Below are 22816 nucleotides of genomic sequence, written 5' to 3' on the forward strand. Positions count from 1 at the left end.
TGTAAATCAACTTCCGTTTTCTCTACGGTTACACCAAACACCAGAATGGAGTTTATGTTAAGAAATGGATCAGCATATGGGGAAAAAGAGTAGGCCTCGTGATAAGAGTGGGAAAGTAGGTGGTCAGGTCCGTGTGCCAAGGGGGGCGGCCGCATTTTCACGGAGAGCAATAGCTGATAGAGACTGATTTCAGCTTCAATTCAATTAAGAATTTGTCTAACCCTATCTAACACTGATTGCTTTTGCACTATTTTAACCGCTTTACAACCACTGGGGTATTAATTGTATCTGGTCATATCTTTGAACAACCCAAATTGACTTTTCAAAAAATGTCCACCCCCAAGTTAACCTTAGGGCTAACCCCAGAACCGCAATGTTACAACATAAAATTCCCAGACTTAACCCTAGGGTTAACCTTAAATTAACCCTAGGTCTCTAGGATATAGAATTTTTCTGTCGCAACTAACTCTAATTGCTTTTGCCCTATTTTAACCCCTTTGTAACCACTGGGTTATTAATTGTATCTGGTCCATTTAAACTCCAGTGTTATTCTTTTTTCCCGACCAATTTGTGTTGTGAAGATGCGCAACGAAGTAATATTTCATTTTAATGCGGAAATCATATCTTAGCAAGATTTAACCATTTCCGGAGCTAACCCATCCCCATGTTAACCTAAGGGTTAACCCTAGCCCTAACCCTAGTTCTCCGTGGTCTCTCTCTCACAAACACACACAGAAATTCAGTTTTTTTCGTCAATAAAATGTTTTATTTCTAACAAAACAAAATAATATCACAGTAGTAGCTTTATAGATATATATATTAATATAAATAGAATGATAAGATAATAAATGTAATTTTCTAATGCATAGAATCAGATTCAAAAAATTTCATATAAACAGAATAGCTCTTAGCACATCTTTTTCAGTGAATACATATGAGCTAATATTTTAGACATTTATGATAAGGGGGTACAGGTGCACCTCATGGCCAAGTTCTTGGAGCAACTTGACAATGATTGCTATCAGTTAATTCTGTTCTACTTCCTATTATAATTCGAATGTGTTAATAAACCTTTCAAAATAACGGCTGTTAATTTGTCAATGTGAGGATTTTGACACATACAATATTAAATAGGAATGCTATTAAGTAACTGCTAACTATAAAACATTAATACTTAATTAACACAAATTAGACATAACAAAACACAAAGAGCACTATGGCGTAGAAATACATAATATATATCACAGATAACAGTCCAACTACTTTTCTCTAGGTCTAACTAGCGGTGGCATTCCACGAGAATATTTCACTTGTTTCTGGTCTGTAATACATTTAGTAGCAGGCGGCAAAGTTGGCTTAGGAGTTTTAAGAATTGGACTGGAAATTGTTCTCTCTACTTTGACTGGTGGAGACTTTAACCTATCTGTTGGAGTAGGAGAATCCACACTGTGAGATTTCTCTAGTTTTAGTTTCTCAACTCTTGATACAGGTCTGAAAAAAGATAGTATACAAATAATTAATAATAGTATTATGTTGTGCTTTCTTTTTTGTTTGCTGAAATTGAAACTATACTGTAAAAATGCTTCAAAATGGCTACCTGATAGGCTACCTGATAGGCTACCTGATAGGTGGTTCAAAATGGATCACTGTGATTGTGCATGTCTTGAAGACAATTTTCATTTTCAAAACTTAAAAGGTATTGTAAGGAGATTTTATAAACTTTTTATGTGTATTGAAGACATTGACGGCACCAATTGGTACCATTTTATACATGTGTAGTTCTTGAAATCCCATTAAAACTATTGCAAAGGCCCTTATCATTTGGATAGTAAAAATAAAATTCTAAGCTTTAGATGAAGATGGGAATGGTGCATAGGGAAACTTCTTTACCATCCTTAAGGTTTTTTTTTTCTCTCATAATCGAAACTTAATAAGATGTCTTAAAGGCATGAGATTTTCCACTTTTTACATATGTATACTCTCTACAATTGATGTGTTGAGCACTATTTTAAAAGTGAAAATATCTTACCTTTTCATAGGAGGATCTTCAAATCGGGTAGTCTTTTTAAGAATTGGTTCAGATGTAGATTGTGCTGAAAGGGGTCTTGATGTCATATTATCCTTTTGACCTGCTGCAATAAATACAAAGTAATCATTTTACAGATTAGAATTCAATTAGAATTTGGCATGTTGTAGTATCTAAAGCATTAATACATCTAATATGCTCTAAATCTGGACTGCATTGGATCTGTTTTTTTAATTCTTACTTTCATAATTTGACATGTATAGGTCTATAATTGAATGATATAATAATATATATTGTTCTATTGCCACAAGTTTAGTCTGCATTAACAGATGAATAGGCTTAAATAAATTTTACACTGCAATAGTAAAATGATTGAAAAATACCTTAAAGCAAACACCTGAAAAAAAACTTACCTAAATCAGAAAGAGAACTAAACAGACTTTCATCTGTATTGTTTAATATCTCTTCCTTCTCTAGAGCCTGCATATAATTACTATAACTCCAGTTAACACGATCTTTCTCAGTAAACTCACTATCATCTACAATACTATCTTCATTAAGATGTTTAAATGGATCATGTCCACCAACACTTTCTTTTCTGGCCTGTAATTATTGGAAATGTTTAGTTATTATCAATCTAAGTTAGACAATTTTGTTTGTTATTAATTTTTTTGTTGATCTCTATTTTAATCTAATGAGATTTATACCAAGGTCATGTACTGGTGACATTTCAAGCAATTTATAGCAGACAATGAAGCGCCACTCTTCAGCCAATCAGAATCACTTTGACATGTAAGTATCATCAGTCATATCGTCTACTTTGGGTTTCGCTATTCCACAATTCATAGTCGATATATAGACACAGATTATGCGCTGTGATTGGTTGAAACGTCAACAGTATGCGACCTTGGAATAAATCTTTTTGAGATTAAGTAAATCTATAGTCTGGATGATCTAATAAATGATTCAGAATTATATTTTTCACTCTTTCCCCAACTGAGTCAAGTTTACAAGTGACTAATTTTGAACTTTTGGCATGACATCATCTTATTGTGAGATCTGTATTTGAAATAATATTTGTCTTTTGTATCGAATTTGTTTGAGATCAGTTACTACTAGAGAATTAGATTGTTACAGCACCTTGTATCAGTGTCCTCAAAACCATTATGTGAAAAACATTTTAGTAAGTAAATATACCACTTTGTGACAAAAATTTTTATCACAACTGATTTTGAAAAACAGTGTTAAAATTAGAGGGCTACCTTATAAGCACCAAGTAAAAAGCAGAATAGTTTATTGCCTGCAGATGTCTAAAATCCAATTTTAAGGATATTTTTTTATTTATTAAGAATCAGTAGCATGCAATTTATTTTACATACAGATGACTCAACACTCAACAAGGCCAATTTCACTCAAATTAAACACAAGAACACACTTAAAAGCTTTAAACAAACAAGTACATTACACAAAACAAAGAAACAGTTATATGGAACATAAGATATAGACTGAAATAATTCAACAAACAAATATAGCAGAAGCAAGTTTTGGTTTCAGCAGTAACATTTACAGTTATTCTACCTCATCTACTGAATCTAAAGATGATTTCTTTTTCCAGAACAATTTATTATCTGGTGCTTTCTATTGGATAAAAATTATAATGAGAACTAAAATATGAAAACTAAATGATCCTCAAATCTTCACTATGATCATGCACATGCTGGTGGATTATAGGTAAAAACATACCTCATTGATTAAACATTATTACTTGCATTTTAATGGATGATTACTTGATGTTTATGGATAATCTTAACTTTTAGTTTTATGGATAATTTGTTAATTTTTATTGATAATTGGTTATAATTTTATAAATATTATATTCTATGAATAATTACTTGTTTTTTTAAGAATTATACTTTGAAGGATCCTTTTCTGTTCAAATTTAAGATGTTCATTCTAGGAAGTAGTCTTCCTTTAAATGGATATATTTTATAAATTTCTGCTACAAAATAAAATATTAGCTGTTCATGCATCTTATTTATGATAAAGGAATAATTTGTCACTTAGTATTAGTAACAAAATATAGAAACCAATATTTACCTTTTCCATGCGTTCTTCTAATTCTTTTTGTCTTTTCTTTTCTTTAATTCTGGCATGTCTTCTCTGGCGCTCAATAGTAGGCATGATTTTATCGTCAGCCAGATTTTCTCGGAACTGACAAAATGGTTCCCAATGACTGGAGAGGACTCTGAAAACAGCCAGCTGGAAGTACAATTATAGAATAGTTTTAGTCTTTCTAGATGAAAATCAGACTAAAATGAGGTAGAAGGGGTTCGAGGGAATAACAGAATTGGATCCATGCTACTGACCTAGCTTCAGCTATCCCATAATGCAAAATAAGATGATTCAAAAAGAGTTTCATCAAATTCAATGCAGAACTATTTCTTTATAAAGTAATTAGTGATGAAGCAGAATAAAGATACATTAAGGCAATATAACTGAAAGTACAAGAAAGTAAGGTACATGCTATGTCATGGACTACATAAAAGCACATGCTGCCAATATAACCACTTGGTACTGCTAATAACACTCATGGGTAATGCACAATTGTTGAAGTTTTTGGCTTGGCAGAGTGAATTTCCACTAAGAAAGGGTGCATATTGTATTATTATACAGTATGTTTATCAATATGGTATAAACGATACTTGCCTGAGCCTCTCTAAAGAGATAAGGACCACGTTCATGTCTTCTATCTATAATTTTGTCAGCCATATCATGTGTTATATCTATCTGTATACTAGGTGGTATTTGGGAGTCCAGAAAACAGTTAATAATAGCATTGATCTTCTGTAGTAATAACCCTTCATCAGCATTAACATGGTACATATTCTACAATAAAGATTTTAGAGACACTATATATACTAGATTTTAATATGTAGATTTTTTGTAGTCTTATTCGAAATTCAAATGAAATGAGTTTTAAGTCCACCTGTACCCATTGGTATTAATCATAGGCAACAATATAATTGTCTGCAATGAGGAAATTTGCACAAATGGCCATTTTTTAGTCAATTTGTTTGAGATATGGATTAGCAGACAGTTTGCTAAGTTGCTCTTTTGCATGGAAATGGATATAGAAAAGTAAGAGAGTATAGGTGACAAGACTAACTTAACAGTAGCAAAAAAGTTTTCTTTGATCACAAAAATCCTTAAGATTTTTTATATTTGGCAAAATTTACCTTATATTTTTGAACTTCTTGCCAGAACAATACATTATTCTCTAAATTATCTCCCTTGATAGAAACATAACGTCTGAACTGTTTTTCTGTTGAAGGATTCTGTAATGCTTTCCGCAGTTGAATTATTTCCTTTGTTGAGGATGTCCAGCGACTTTCAAGCAACTACAAGAGAAAAATACACTTGTTCAATTATAACCTTCATTTGTAAACGCAATTTTCTGAAAGTCTGAGGCTATTTGCACCGCGGCGGTACAAAAATGGGCATCAAATAACATATGGCCATCCCTACCTAGCCCTAACAAAGTCACTTAATATCATTCTGGACAATCATAATGCCCTCATGCTTTAAAAAAAAAAACCAAAACTAGCCCGCCTATTGTATCCTATCTTATTGTGCAATTAACCCTGCAAATAGCCAGTGTGTTTGTGAAAATATATGTGTAAATATTTACTTTACCAGCTAATTCCAGCAACATGGAAACTTATGATGTTTAAGCAAAGCAAGAGGAAAACTGACCTTCCAAACAGCTTGTGATCTTCTTCTCCTTTGAACCATTACATCATCTACGACGTCTGCCATAGTCTCATCAATCTTCTGACGTTCAGCAAACTCATCAGTAGTTAAAAATAGAGGAAACCATTTCTTCTCCAGCCTTTCTTTCACATATTTCTGGGCTTCTAATATAAGAGCATTTGGTGGTTTATCTTCTAATAGTTTACCCCATCCACCACCTGCAGCTGCTACCTGAAGAATAAAATATTATTTTTCTAAGTCTTGTTGCACATGTAGACTAGTCATCATCACTATCCAAGACGACCTAGCTGGAAATGGGTACTAATAATCAGAGAAGTAATAGTTCAAACCCTATTTCAGATTTTTTTTTGAGTGTGCTTTAATGAAGCACAAGCTGTAGCATCCAGTCCATTGTTACATCATGTAACATTCAGAATAGAAGCTTACCTTTTGAAAACTTTATTCTTTGCCTACTGGCTGATAAAAATTTAATAAACACAAAATACCTTATCTTGTCCCTCTTTACCAGCTGGGCTGTTTGGACCAAAGAAATACTTCTTATTCAAGTACTTTGTTTTTATTTCTTTGGCTTTCTGATCTCGTTTCTTCTCATCAGTGTGTGGTATTCTTCTCCAAGCTTCAATATCCATCCAACACATTAAATCCATACTGGCATAATTATCAGATAAGTAATCTCGGAAATGGTCCAACTCAATGCGATTATGAACCAGTTTCTCCAATGACAGATCCACGAAATCGTCTGGTATTTGATCAAATAATGAAGGATCATAAACAGGATCTTCATAACCACCCATAGGATCATCTGGTGTTAACACTCTCTGAAATAGCCATCTTTATCATCGACAGAAAACATTTCAAAAAAACTTTAATTCAAATTGGAATTGTAAAATGAACTGTAAGCCTAATTGGTTTTTTGTAAGTCCCCTGTAAGAAAAAAGTGGGGAAGAGGGGAAACAAAATAATTTGAAATTTTTTGTTGAAACTCTGGTAATTTTGGAGTACCATGATAAATGATTTTTAGGTAGATATTGTCCTACAAACAATTTTGACTCCAATATCTTATGCTTATGACACAAAATAAGTCAGATATTCAAATGACGATCGAAAGTTACTTTTTTCAAATATTATTTTTTTCATCCACGGCCCTATTACCTGCTTGTCAAGGGTACAAACAAACTGACTGAAAAGTTTTATTATTGTCTCACCTCTTTTATCAAACCTCTCTTTTGTAGATGTAAAACATATTTTGATTTAGTTTCAAGATGGCGTTTGACATCAATTAATTCAACCTAGAATATGAATTAAACTCATTTTGATTATGATACTATCAACCTTAAATATTTTCTAGAAATCTCAAAAAAATGTACAGAGCCTTGGCTCCATTTCTCAAAATATTCCACAATCAATTTTGTCATAAGTGTCATTGTAATATAAAATTAAAAACTTTTGATTGAAACTCTGTTCTGATTATTTTTTGTTACAAGATAAAGTGCAATACCTTATTATAAATCCTCACATCTTCTTTAAGATTACTGATCCAGGCAGAATACAATATCTCTAAAACATGTTCTTCTACATCATCAAATAGTTCTTCATATGGTGGATTAATATGATGATAGATATCAGAACGTACATCTGATGAACTGTTAACATCACATGGTGCTGATACTACTACATATTTAGAATATATATACTGAAAAAAACACCATAAATTCATGAAAACAAAATGAGAGTAAAAGTTGTAGTAGTAGTTGTCCTTTTTCAAAATTCATTTACAACAGTTATTAACTATTAATTCAGGCTCAGAAACTGACCATTTAAACCTCACATCAACGACCGTTGTCCTACAGGTCACATACTTACATGATACGGATGTGGCTGGGGAAGCTGGGGTTACCAAATGACATCACAAAGTCATAAAAGCAAGTTCCAGGTAAATTTTTCAATCAGTTTCCAAAGGGTTAATTCATGTTCATCATTATTTTGTTCATGGAAAAATAAAATCTATACCTGAGATTTAGTCTTCAGTTTAAAAGGTTCGATTGTCTCATGGTAAAACAGCTCTTTATATTCTTGAACATCTAACCAAAATTTTAAACAATTCTTCCAAAGCTGAAAATTTCATTGATAACAGAAAGTACTGATAATATCTGAGACATATTCAAAACTTTGTGATAGAAATTAAATTCATCCAAACTAAGAATGTTAAAACATTTCCTTTTCCAAAAGTTTCTTTTTGCTATTTGTTGCAAACTTACATTATTTCCACTACGTTCAATAAATTTAGTAAAAAATCCACCAGCATATTTCTCATTGCCCAAAGCTCGAAGTAAAGCTTCCATTCTCCGTCCACCAATGAACTCTGATTCTATGCTGGCTTGTGAAACTCTTCTCAATATTGGTTTAGGAGATTGAGAAGCTGTAGGAGGTCGTACAACTTGTTGTGGTTGAGGTGTAGCTGATATCACCGTTACTGAAGTGGACTCCCAGGATTCAGTAGAAGAAGATGAGCCTGCTGTTCCTGGCCGTAAAAATGCTGATCTATTTGGTTTTAATTTAGCAGATGATGATCTATTAACAGAGTAAAACAAGTTAAATAAATGTCTGCCACATTAAAAATAATAAATGCTACTTAATGCGCATGTAGTTGTTCAAATCACCCTCCATATTCATGATCCACAAGCTGATTAAATCACATGAAATGAGTGAAAAGTCATTATAGTCATTCATCACCGTCAAAATTTGCGACCTCCACTGATTGAAATTAAAAGAAGTAAGTAGATGATTTGATTAGGATTATTGAAATTAGCATAAGATTTTCTGTATAATTACTAAAAATAACTACCTGGATAATGCCGAGTGACTTTTAGCAGTTGATGGTCTCACTCTTAACCTAGGTTCTAGGAAGTCTCTAGGAGTTTTCTTTATAGATGGTGGTCTAGGTTGAGGACCAGCTGTAACAGGTCTTTGTTTAGGGAGATTTGAATAGGATCTTCTCATACCAATAGGTGGTGAGGTTATATTGGGTGGTTTATAGTTATAATCTATAGACACAACCTACAATGTTTCAATAAATCTTGCACTTCAAAAAATCTAAGTTCTCTATTTCGTTAAAAAGCAACAGAAAGAAGAAAAATGATGAGAGCAAACCAGATTAATTTTTTGTCATCGAGAACTATGACTTGTCAAAGGTTTATTTTTTTCCAATAAATCTTTTTCTACTTAGATTAATTGGTAGAAACTGGGTTGAATTTAATGTGTTATCTAACTGGCATCTGAGCATGAAAATGAATTATTTAACAGAAATATGCCCTGGATTACCTCTTCAATAACAGGAGTGGTATGAATTCTAGGATGACAGGATTTAGGTCGTAATGGCAGTAGAGTTTTTGTTGGTGGGTTTGGATCAGTATCTATTTTACGTTCATTTAATAGATGCTGATGATGATACAGATAATATTTCTTAGGATTGGATTTCATCAGTTGTTTTAGAAGAAATCTTGGTGCCCTGGAAGAATCATGAATATTACCTCAATAATTGCTAAATAAAAATTATAATAATTGCTTTTATAGGGATTGTAAAGAAGTTTTTATACTTTTTATGTTTCTCATGGACACTGATAACATTGATTTGTACCCTTACAAATTTCAGTCAGATGCCCTTGAGTAGATTTTATTAACAGTTTTGCAATAGTGACATCACATAAATTGGAAAGATGCAAATAAATAACCTTGAAACACAAAAAACACAAACAAAGATAAATAAACCTCTTCACACCCCCTTTAATAGATACAAAAGATTGGGCTCTTCTTTACGATGGAATGCATAGTTCTTTTCTTTCAGAGAGCAGTTTTTCAAAGAAATAACTTGGATTTTCAGACATTTCGAGTAAAAGAAGCCAAATAAAGTTATCAGCTCACCAATAAGATACAAGTGGTTCAGCTATTTTATTTTGTATACTTTGTAATTTTCTGACAGTCCAACTACTAGGTTCTACCAGTTTTAACTGTGATTTTAATTCTTTACTGAGTTCATAGGGTGATCCTGTCATATGATACTTCTCTCTCATTTCAATCAAATACCTAGAATGACAAAAAATAATACCATTGTTTTAGGACTGCAGAACACCTGATTTCATTCTGAATTTGTTCATTGGGATCTCTAACTGAAAATACTGGTAGCTATTAGTAGATTTCTATTACTAAAAAGAACAGATTTGAACGACAATTAGAAGTGGAGAGTAGATGTAACCCGTCATCTGATGACGACACGTGAAAATTGTGTTATGTGCTTTGTTATTAAAGAAGTGAGTTATACTATAATATACCCCTTGTGTTTTTTGTTATACTAAAAAGAACTGCTAAGCAGGTATCAAAATCTTATGGATAGTCCACATACTTAATGTTTTTTTGGTATATTTCATTTTTTGTTCAAGAACTTTACCAAACATAATAAAATCTACTCACTCAGTAACATTTTTGTCTTTAGGAAACAGATGAGATCTATCTATATCAATCCAAAGATTGAAATATTTTTCGCCAACAGTACCCTTGAGAAACAATTTAAATTGGTGTATTCCCTTCTTATTGCTCAGATCAAAGGTTTTAATCTTGTGTTTCCTGAAGAATTCATCTCCTTCTTCATAATCATCTTCACTATCTAGAAGTGAATCAACATCACTCTCTTCATCTTTTACATCTGGTTTCTCATCAGGCAGTTCTGATTCTTCTTCAATTTCTTCTTCATTCTGAGAATCCAAGTAAGATACATGTTCTAACATTTCTAAGGTCAGATATGTCAAAGATGGGTCTGAAAACACAGAGGTTATTCTTTCATCCTTTTCTAGCTTTTCTTCATCAACACCAGTAATTTCTGCTATAGATCTTTTTAAAACTGCACCCACAATGACTGAGCCCAGTTCATCAATATCACTGACGACAATACTCTCTGTACTAGCTTGTTTTAACATGTCTTCTGATTTGTTCTTCACACTTTCTATCTCCGATTGTGATTGGTTGTCAGTAGATTGAGATGGAGATTGTCGATCTTGATAATTAGTTTGAGATTCAGTTTCGTAATCCATATCTTCTGTATCACCTACCCCTGATTCAGAATCTGTTGACTCTGATTTAGGATATGAGTATGTTACACCTTGATTAGATTTGAATGAATTCTGGTCCCCAGTTAAAACACAACAGGTGTCAGATGGTCTAGGGGTGGTGGGCTGAAGGTCAATATAGATATTGTCAGGTATGTTTTCTTCATCCACTTCTTCTGTTCCTGATACACCTGGTGTGTAATTACCAAAATAAGCACTACTAAATACAGAACTTTTCATTGGACTACCAAAACCACTATCTGATGTCCGATAGCTTTCTGAGCCACTTATAGCACTTCTAGGTCTGGAGCTAGCAGGTCTGGCTATACCTGGTTGAGAGGAGGACAAAGGTCGTGTTAATGTTGTAAAGGTCAAGGCAGCATCTTGAGCAGACTGTGCTTGTGAAAACCATGCATCAGATTCTGTTGTTTCAGTTGTTCCAAGAGATACATACATATTCTTGATCAATTCTTCTTTAGGATCAACTTCTTCTTCTTCTTCCACTGGCTTCTCTTTACTTTTCTTTATTCTTGGTCGAAAATCAATCTTCATGATGACAAACTCTCCTGAATCACCAGTTAATCTGGCTTGAGACAATATCTTACTCAAACGGTATTCTAGATAACAATCACTCTCTAGAAATGCTGGTAATCTTTCAGCTTTAACCCAGTGTATTCCTTGTTCCTTGTTCAATGTCTGAAAAGATACGAGATGTATAAGTAAGACAAAAGCACATAAAGCGAAAACAGAACATAATGTGTACAAAAAGATGTATTTCAGAATCAAGTTCTTGAAATTACCTCTATGAAGGGGTTATATAATCAAGGGTTAGTGTAGAATCATTTACACATTTCTGTAGCTTAATTGGAACATTATTTTAACAAAAAGTAGGCTAACTCAACCTGGTGCCAGTTGGATAAACTTCTACCAAGCAATTTGAATCCCCATTCCAGGCAAAGACAAGTACAGATGCCACACCCAATATAATTTCAATATTTCACAACCCTCCCCCCCCCCTCCCCCCCTCCCTCACAACTGCAGATGAAATCTATACTCACAGTAACAGTAAAACTGGTATCAATTTCTACTTTTTCTGGTCCTTCACTTTCCTCTATTGGTATCAATGGTATATCAATAAAACTATGGTTTTTCACTACTCTGTACATCTTTTTCCTTGGTGTTTGAGATCGTACAGCAGCTTTAATCTGCTTTGCCAGTTCTTTCTTGGCATCAGTGACCACTTCAAATCCTCCTGTTTCTTCATTGAAGCACAGTGGTTCTGGAAAGCTCTACAATTTAAAACACAATAATGGACTCATACCAACTGAACCTGGCATTCCATTCAATATATTGTTTTTCTCATTTTAAAATCATTTCCTGTGCATTAGAATCAGATAATGGCAATTAATGATGATAATGCATTGGATAAAATGTGATAATAGGTGAGTTAATTAAATGTAGGAAATGGAGCATAAGTAAGAATCTGTAATATGGAATATGGTATGGATAATTAGGAACAGGATGGGTGGGTTCCTTACTATTAAATTAAATAAACGAGTTAATAACATTAAAGAAAATTGAATTAAATAAGGGATTCTATGTAATGAAATGATGTAAAATACAGACATTATGCTTGCTAATGTACCCACTTTCTATATTACGAGTCTTTTTCTACTTTCTCTTTACTTATTTTAGTTTTCGATCTATTTGTGATTTGTTGTGTTGAATTTTTCAACACAAAATCAATCTGAACTTTTTAACAAGCCCATGTGAGAACCCATATAAAGCGAAAATTAGATAGGTTTGAATCTAGGGTAACAAATTTATTAAGGGTGGACAAAAGGTTAAGGTTTGTGTCGTGAATAAACAATAGTAAAGAGGACAATATTTAACTTGCTGTCTAACAATAATGACATTATCAAACAAAATATAGAAACAAGCAGTAACATGTATTAATATATTAATAAAGGTAACAAAACATAACAATGTTCTCTTTGAACTTTAAATATTAACCCTAGTTTTTTTTATCTACAAAGTCCCTCATGGTGAATATTAAAACTTATTGTTATATCTTCTAATATTTTGTACAATTTCTTGAAATCCAATAAACATTACTAAATTATTATACCATCTAGCAAATGATTTATATAATAGTAAAATAAAATTACCTTTGGGCTACTAAATTTTTTATTTCACTGGTACCTTGAATTTTTGTTTGCTGTTAAATGCAATTAAAATAAAATTGATTTGAACAAGGATTGAGCACTATTTTAACAGTTTTTTTATTTCATTTTTGTAACCTGGAATAAACTGTTCTTAAGATTATGATTTATGTTTATATCATAACCTGTGACAATAAAATTAGTTATTACCTATGTTGATAAAATGTTTATAACCTAGGTAAATGAAATACATCTTTTAACTTGTGCCAATGAAATATTTTTATAACCTATGCCATTGAAATATGTTGCTAACTGTATCAATCAATATGTTTATAACCTGTTCCAATAACATATATGTTTATAACCTGTTCTAATAACATATATGTTTATAACCCGTATCAATGAAATATGATTATAACCCGTATCAATGAAATATGATTATAACCCGTATCAATGAAATATTATTATAACCCATATCAGTGAAATATGATATATTCTGTATCAATGAAATATGATTATAACCCGTATCAATGGAATATGTTTATAACCTGTATCAATGAAATATGATTATAACCCGTATCAATGAAATATGATTATAACCCGTATCAATGAAATATGATTATAACCTGTATCAATGAAATATGTTTATAACCCGTATCAATGAAATATGTTTATAACACGTATCAATTAAATATGTTTATAACCTGTATCAAAGATAGTTGCCAGACAAGGTAATATACGCCCACTGGCAGCTTTGATTTATTAATATAAATTAATATTTGGCAGTACAGTAACAATCACCAGTATGAAATATCCAACCTTCTGTCATACACTTCTTTTGAACTCTTTAGGGCGATATTGAATAATATTGAGTATGAGTTATTGGCCTTGTTCTTGAAAACGTGTTCAATTTTTAGCTCGTGAAAACTCTAGAAGGCAAATATTCAATCTTCAGCACAGGACTGAATAATAAAACCAAGTTTTGTCAAAATACAGCAAGAATCTTGCTTTTTAGTGTTGAAGAGCTTAAAATTGAACTCGTTTTCAAGAGCAAGGGCAATAACTAATAGGTTTATCCTTGGGTGATAACAAACACTCAGACCAAGTTTCGTCAAAATCCGTCAAGAATTGTGCCTACTAAGATGTTTACAAGCTAAAAATTGAACGCGTTTTCAAGAACAAGGGCAATAACTCATACTAAATATTTTTCGATTCTTCTGATTTTCAATAGTGTTCATCCTTGATTGATAACAAACACTCATATCAAGTTTTGTCAAAATCCGTCAAGAATTGTGTCTTGTAGAGTGTTTACGAGCAATTGTGGACGGACGGACGGACATGGGTGACAGCAATATACGCCCCCCATTTCATGTGGGCATATAAAAAAATATGTTTATAACCTGTGTCAAGGAATGTACTTACAGGTAAGCTGAGGAAAGTGTTGAAATATTCCACAAACAGACTATCTGTAGCCAGAAAATCTTCCTGAAAGTAGAAATACAATATGAATATCAAAAATATATTTCCTTATATCCTGCAAGGAAGAAAAATTTCTATTTGGAAGATTAGTGTGAGGAAGCAATATGCAATATATAAAAATTATAAAAGAAAATAAGCTCAATCAATACTAATTAATCTGGTATTACTCATTATGTCAACTGTATAATATAGGGTATTGAATTAAACCTCAGAATTCCATTGAGAAATCACAAAAATCAATATATCAATTATTGGAATATTTCAGTTTTCTTTAAGAATTTGAGAAAGGAAATAGAATATTCAAATTAGCCTATTGGCTCTATTCACATGATGTGAGGTGTTGTTTAAAAATATTTTACAGAGAATGGCTCAAGCAGAAGAAAGATCATCATGCTGTGTTTGAATGAAAAGGAATATCGTAGGCTGGAAACCCACCTACAATGCACAGTAACTGATCATTACTTTGGGTCTCCCATCTTGAGAATGCACCGAGCTAGGGGTTGAAACTACACGAATAGGAAGGGTGTCAGATGAGGATGTCAGTGGTATACCAAAGAGACATCAGAGCTGTATAAATATAATAACATCTAACAAAACATATTGTTCTCATTAAGAATATATATATGCAAGACGAGGACAAAAATAATCCAAGCTTGTAAACCAGAGTATACATTTTTTGACAAATTTCCAGCATATCACAGTTTTATGGTTAAAGGTTTTTTGATCTTACATAGCTTAATCTGAAGCTGGATTTAAATAATCCACTTATGCCTTAATCTCAGTTGTATTTAGGTCAAAACATAGGTCATTAGTTAAATAACAATTAGTAATTACATCAGTGTATTAAAAAAAAATGGAATAGTTTTATAAGTCCAATTTTTAATTGTAAATTTCCACATTTACATTAATTTTAATGTTGACAATTTTTTATTTGGAAAATGAATTGTTTTTATGCACGAACTGAAGTGTGGTATTTCTCATAAATAAATAATCTACACCTTAAATCTTTGTAAGCTATTCAAGATCTCAGGGTTAAATTTAATGCCTTATTACATTTGTTTTCCAATAAAAAATTTAAATGGTCAACATGTTCATCAAATAGAGCCTAGCCCCTGTTTTGGAGAAAAGATTCCATTTTTTTCTTATTAGTTCACCTTCATCAATAAACTACACAAGATTTGATCTAAGTACTATTTTCTATTTAGTCAACTACCTATGAATATACCACTAATACTATCAAAATACTACTTGTTACTAACCAAGTACTGTGATTTACTTTTAAACTCCACCATTTTACTATATTCAATTCCAAATGAGATTTGTTTTTTTCACATTTTAAAACTCTTGAAAAACAGGAACCAAAGACTGAGTGAGTTTTAAAACATATTGAATTCCAATCAATACTCAATATAATTTCATAGCAATTTCACTGTGTTTAGGTTGACAACAGAAGTTCTATTGATCACCTTTCTCTAGTTGTATAGGTATTCAACCCTAACTCTTACTATAATACCTATACATAATTCTAATATAGAACACTCCACTTAAAGAGACCTGGTCTAATCTACCCATTTCTATTCAAGTATATGAAAACATAGATTTTTTTATGTTCATACATATTAATTTGAGAGTTATGTATAGATTTCCTTAATATGCTTTAAGAGATAACAGAGTTAACTTTCAGCTATCTTTATCACACACTACGAAAATATGGTTTTAATAAAGAATTTTGTAAAAAAAAAAAATCATGTACATGTACATTTTTGTATTCACACAAAGTTTCAAAATCCAATATAAATCTCTCATTCCATTTTCCAAGTCAAGGATTATATTTTTAGTCAAGGCCATTAATTCAATCGTGAAAATGGAATCCATTCATATCTCTTCAATATAAATAATCATGGTCAGTTTCATCAAAGCTTAAAAGCTAATTCAAGGGCAATAACTCTAGAACTGGTGAACAAAAATTTCTATACATCAATCTGATCTCATAATGCATACTAAAATCTGATTAAAACAATCTCTAATAAATGTGATCACAAGCACTATATGTCCACATTATAATGAAAGTTGATCATAACTTTATCAAATATTTCAAGGACAAGCAAAGGTTATAAGTGAAAAGAGTTCCATTTGAAATATTTTACCCATTATGTCGCTTTCAATTTTAAAAAATTCTACATCTAGCTTTAGACAGATATTTAAAAGAATTATGAATTTTATTGAAATCGTTGGGACCTGGCAATTACCTTTAAATAATACTTCCTTGTTACAAAAGATATTTTAATGTATATATTTTGATATTTCAAAAGAACTAACATTTATACATATAACCTCTTAATAAATTATTGTAAAACACAGCTTTCTTATCTTAATTAGAAAATAATATTCACTGTAGAATATAACTACTAATAAGTTTAAATCCCTTGAACTATAGTATAAAATTTATAAATATGCCCACTACAGAGTGCAGCTGGACATTGGTGAAATGAGAAACATTTAGAAAATTATGAAAAATCAGATAAAAATCAAAGTGCTAATTCTAATTCATCCTGTGTTTTAAATTGAAAATTGTTGTAAACTGTTAGCTTAGATGAGTTGGAATTTGCAATTTTTTATCAAGGGAATTTTGAGTTACAGTTTTATCATTAACATAAATAAATTATAGGCCTTCCCAATAAAAATACTAAAATAACATTATAACAAATTTGTGGACTCAAGGATAATCAAAATTATCTACATAACCATATCAAAGTGTCAATCATTATCCAACTCTCTTTTGTTTTCCACTTGTCAAAAGATCTTTATCTTAGACAGTCTAAAGCATATTGGGTTCTACTTTATTGCCCCCTACCCCTAAATAAGTTGACATCTTGCAGGAAAAAACAGGTTTAAAGATCCCATGACTAGTTCTGAACAAACGAGAGTTCCTTGTATATAGTAAACATAGGCTTGCAGCAAGTCTCGCAAGCAAAAACGCCCACAAGCAGCTTGATAAAGAGCTAAATGTGAACTGTAAAAAAAACTCTATATCGTAGCCTGTAGGGTGAGCATGAGCCCAAAAAGTGAAAAAACGCGATATCGGAGTTTTATGTGATATCTCTAAAGAAAATCATCGGATCGTCACCAAATTCAATTGTGCACATTTTCATAATGATATTGACACACAAACAAAAGATCAAAAGAATCAATAGAGAATTGTAGTCTGTAGAGTGAGCACGAGCCAAAAAAGTGAAGAAAAAAAAACGAACGCGATATCAGAGTTTTATGCGATATCTCTGAAGAAAATCATTGGATCATCACCAAATTCAAAAGTGCAGAACTTCATAATGATATTGACACACATACAAAAGATCAAAAGAATCCATGGAGAATTGTAGTCTGTAGAGTGAGCATGAGGTAAATGTGAACGGACGGACCGACAGGGGCAACCACAATATACGCCCATACTGAGGTGTGGGCGTATAAAAATATCAAGATACATGAGAACCAAAAGCAGAAATTTGAATGATAGTATAATGAGACTAGTCCAATTGTCTACTTGAATATCAATTGAATATTTCAAGTTGTATTAAATACCTTTCTTAATGTAGTTTTTATTGCCTATTTAACACTCAATATCTATTTCGTATATATATAGAAATTCTACATAGGTAGAGAGCAATGAATGCATGGTCATAAAGAGTCATTAACAGTAAGGGTCTGGTTTCTCGACCCCCTTGTGACGTTTTGAAGTAGCTGGATCCCCCCATTTCTACTTATAGTGCCAAACAGTGAAAGGAATAATTTAGTGACATCTGAGTTTTAGAAATATCTTTTTAAAAAAAACCCTTATACTTATGGTATTTTGTATACAACAATCAAAGGTGTCCTCTAGAATGAAGGATATATTAACTATTGTCAGCAATTATAAGTAAATCAGTAGATAGACCTGAATTGGTTATTTCCCTTTATAATCAACTGATCAAAAACTTGGCTATATTTGAGGGCTAATAAAAAAGGTTAAAAAAAGTAAATTATTATACTTCTATTTCTGCACAATGATATGAAACAGATAGCCAATTGAATCTGGATAGATGTATTCCATCTGAGTCTTTGACAGGATTAAATTAACCCGAGCGATGCTTCCAGAAGTTCACATCAGTCCTTTGTTTACACGCGTCTGTGAGTAGTTTATTAGAATTTGCGAAATGTAGATAAACAAGATCAGTCTCAGCAAATTTGTCAAATGACCTAACTATATACTTCCATCTCTGCACAATGATATGAGATGCACCCAAGTTGCAGATGTAAAGGTCTCTTGTAACAATTCAGTTAGTAGTAGCTCTGTACTTCTGACTGTAGTGCAGTAGATTTGCAATTTGAATTAGACATATAGGGCTTGATTTGATGTGATTGAGTCTATCAAAGTCCACAAAGATATCAACATATTCAAAATATTGCACTGAATTTAAAATGATTTTTATGAATAGAAATATATTAAGATAAATCTCATCATAAATTTGTTTTCAAAGATCAATTCATAATGTTGGGGAGGACTATATATTGTTGCCATAGGTAACAAGGATATAATGAGAGATTAAGTCGCTAGATGATTTCTAAATCCCAGTCTGAAAGCCATGACAAAAGCCAGATGAAGTGTTCAGACTATTATAAAGTCATAACTATTGTCTGTTTATTTGAAGGGATTATATTCATAGAGAGAAAGGCTTACTTCTTTTATTCTGACTGAATAAAAACTATTTTTCTTCCAATTATCTAGCAATATTGTTAACACTTTATTGTTTATTGACCAAAAACTTGAAATTCTTAAAATCAACAAAAACCCATTAGTATAAAATAATATTGTCCCACTAGTCTACACTAATATTACTAAATTCATGGTTGACTAATTGATTAGTGTGTTTATTTATTGTATTCATATTCTGATCAAATTACTTATAGTGACTAAATTTCAATATAATAATTTACAACATTATTTATATACACAGATATGACTTCAATATTGTTAAATTGCCTTTTTCAAAATTACCAATTCTCCCAAGAGTTGCTATTCAAATTCTTTCTATACGATCTTCACTTCTTAAAATGATTGCAAAGAGGTTATCTAAACTTTTTAAGTGTATCGGAGACACTGATAGCATCTATTTGCACCATTTCAATTTTCACCCAGACGTCTATGGCTCCTGCAATTCCACTAAAAACTAACGCATTTTATGACATCACTAATCGCAAAATGCTTGTATCACATAAAACACTTTGTGATTTATAACGGCATCAAACACTTAGTTTTAGTGGAATTGCACGAGCCACCCACTTCTGAATGAAAATTGGAATGAGGCAAATGGGGATAATGGATTGAACACATGACATAAATAATCATACTTTCGTGCTTATTTTCAAGTTGGTGAATTAAAACAGGATTGACATGAAAACTCTACTTACAATACACTCTTCTTCAATCTCTGGTGGTTCTGAAATTAAAGTAAATCATATAAACTACATATTGATTAGATTTAGCCTGACAACTTTTATATCCATCAGTAGTCAGACTTTAGATCAACTCAAATAGATCTTTATGACACTTTTTAAACTTAATTCAAAATAATATATAACCTCCAAAATAATTCATAAAGAGATAAATTGGCCAATGATCCCTGAATATTGATTACATAGTCTCAACAATGTTCCTTTTTTCAATAATGTTTCATATAACAAACATAGCACCTTAGATTTGGTATGATCATCACTTATACAACAATACCCTGTAACCTTAACTTACTCAAAACTGACACTATATCTTGTCTATCTTTCAATATAGGTCCAGTGGGATATTTCCTTTTACATCTCATTTTAACACAACAATATTAAAATCTAAAACAGTTTAACATATCATATCCAATAAGCACTTGAAACTCCTTATAAATTTTGTCTCATTTGAACTACATTGGGGCAATTTCAACAGATAATAAATCTCATATAATATGACTTCCTAGAACACGATAATATGGTCATAACTTCACTAAGAGAACAGATTTTATAAATGGGTCTTTTATCTAACATATTTCATTAATCTGGGTAGTGCTTTATCTTACTACAGATAATCTTTAATCTTTTAATCTTATTGCAGATATTAAAACTAAGAATAAAACATGTCTTAATCCTTTAGCAACATTTACTGGTATAGATATCCTGCATGTCCTTTCAAAAGATTTGTCTGGAATACGTGTCAGTTGTATCAAAATAGAACTAATGAAGTACAACAGATTGTAATGACTGCAACCAATTGGATTAAGATTAGAAGAATATGAATTAGAAAAAGACAGATAAGAAACATATGCAAGTGAAGTAAATCTTTCCAAATTTCTTTCAGTCTGTCTACAAAAATAATACTAAGATCACTAAAACATGAAGACACTCAACTTTTACATGAAATCTTCAATTAGAAATCTTCCATACTTTAATACTATACTTTCATTATTACCAGGCTTCCTAATTAGCATATGTCATACCTAGACAAAGATTTTTGTCCAACAATAATTGTTTTACTTAATTTAGGATAATCTGTTAATCTTCAGATATTATACTTTAATCCCTGGATTATAAATCTTCTATACAGATTTATTATCTTAGATCATATTTCATTGTCCTTAATATTCAAACAGTCCAGTTAATATCATACATATTTTAAAATCCAACTAGATAAAACTTATCCCTCTTTGTCAAGGGTTTTCAATCTGAGGGTAAATGTCGTCCCCATACCTACAAGGGAATAATTTTGAAATATTTGGGGGCTTTGTATTTTCGCATAAAATTTTGGGAAAATTATAACTTAAGTCAGTACTTAAGTCAGTCAGGCTATATATTCTCCAAGGAGAGAAGTGAAAGAAATCACAAAATAGTGAGGATTTATATGAGGAAGGGAGTAATGCAATTGATTTACCAGGTAATAGAATTTAAAAAGTTTGAAATCCCTGGTTTATATCATTGCTACTTTGAAGCTCTAGACATTGTAATATCATCTGTTTATATCTTTAACATTCCATAATTCATTAGCTTATACAAATTTATGAGAAAATGAGAAAGTTATGTACAATATCTCTAATATCTGACTGTCTTTATCATTTGTATGTAAACAATGAAACAAAATTTCACCAATTTTATAGATGATTTCCCATTTGATGAGGGATGATGACAATTCCATGTGTCTCCAATAGACATAGAAAGACCACAAAACCAGAAAACCTCTTTCCAATCAATTCATTTTTACAAAGTCGCTTTTTAAACTGTTATATCTCTTTTTAGACAAATTCTTACCTCTTACCGTATTTCAATGACCATTCCATTTGAAGAAGATATTATAACTATAAAAATGAAAGATACCAGTACTTACCAATTTGAACCAGTATAGTATCTAACATAATTTTTTGTTATATAGAAACAAGAGTTATAGTGGTATTGTACATCCTTGTTGATCTTTATTAAAGAATCTCCTCTTAACAACCATACTAAAATACAGTAAAACAATATTCCTTTATTCTGTATGAGGCACTATTCAAATTCTTAGATCACAAAACCAACAACATATCATCCAAGTATTAAATATAAGTAGTGTATGGACTGGTCGACTGATTAAGAAGCTATTTCCAGTCCAGTTAAACTATTCCCTCAAGTGATCATACTAATATTGATAGAGTATTATTACTATTATTGATAGGCCCATATTGATCATATTGATAGGTTCAATGATCATAAACTCATATTACTCTTTATCTTTATATTGTTCACTAATAACAGGTCTTTACAGAACATATACTATCAAACATTATATGATTCTTAACTAAAATTAGGCAGTGAATATTTATGTTCAAGTTTACAAGTTTGGAAAAAGGTTTCTTATTATCGAATTTAAAATTCAGAAATATCAATTATTTGCCCAGTCCTAGCTTAGATGAATTTCAAGTAGGTATGTAAGGGGAAGAAGAGCCATTAAATAAGCTAATCACTTAGAACAAACCTCTGTATGGCAAAGCCCAGCCATCTGATTTTTTGAAAAATGCTACTTATCTGTCATTGCTGAAATCCTTAAGAAAAGATTTTTAAAGTTGTCCTAAGACCTGTTGATAAACATATTTAAGTTATAAAAAAAATCTATAAAAGATGCATGTCAAAAAATTTATTGATTTCAGAACGACAATTTGATTGCCAAGTTTTACCTTGCCAATTACACCTTATACACTAAACAATTCAACCAATTCATGTTACTATTGTGTATGGAG

At 31.5% G+C, this 22816-nt stretch overlaps 1 protein-coding gene across 1 annotated transcript; it reads right to left on the reverse strand.

Moving 5' to 3' along the window:
• Nucleotides 1-750: 750 nt before the first annotated feature.
• On the reverse strand, nucleotides 751-20389 carry LOTGIDRAFT_235002 (hypothetical protein; the record flags this gene model as incomplete). Its single annotated transcript, XM_009063450.1, has 21 exons — nucleotides 751-1491; nucleotides 2030-2132; nucleotides 2440-2629; nucleotides 3605-3664; nucleotides 4124-4285; nucleotides 4733-4912; nucleotides 5263-5424; nucleotides 5780-6007; nucleotides 6283-6615; nucleotides 7003-7086; nucleotides 7296-7490; nucleotides 7808-7909; nucleotides 8056-8368; nucleotides 8643-8854; nucleotides 9119-9305; nucleotides 9719-9880; nucleotides 10265-11592; nucleotides 11955-12185; nucleotides 14481-14543; nucleotides 19983-20011; nucleotides 20320-20389. 21 exons carry the CDS (start codon nucleotides 20387-20389, stop codon nucleotides 1260-1262), a joined length of 4626 nt encoding a protein of 1541 aa, XP_009061698.1. The 3' UTR covers nucleotides 751-1259.
• Nucleotides 20390-22816: the final 2427 nt, after the last annotated feature.

The sequence above is a fragment of the Lottia gigantea genome, assembly GCF_000327385.1.
Source record: "Lottia gigantea unplaced genomic scaffold LOTGIsca_58, whole genome shotgun sequence".
Taxonomy (NCBI): Eukaryota; Metazoa; Mollusca; class Gastropoda; family Lottiidae; genus Lottia; species Lottia gigantea.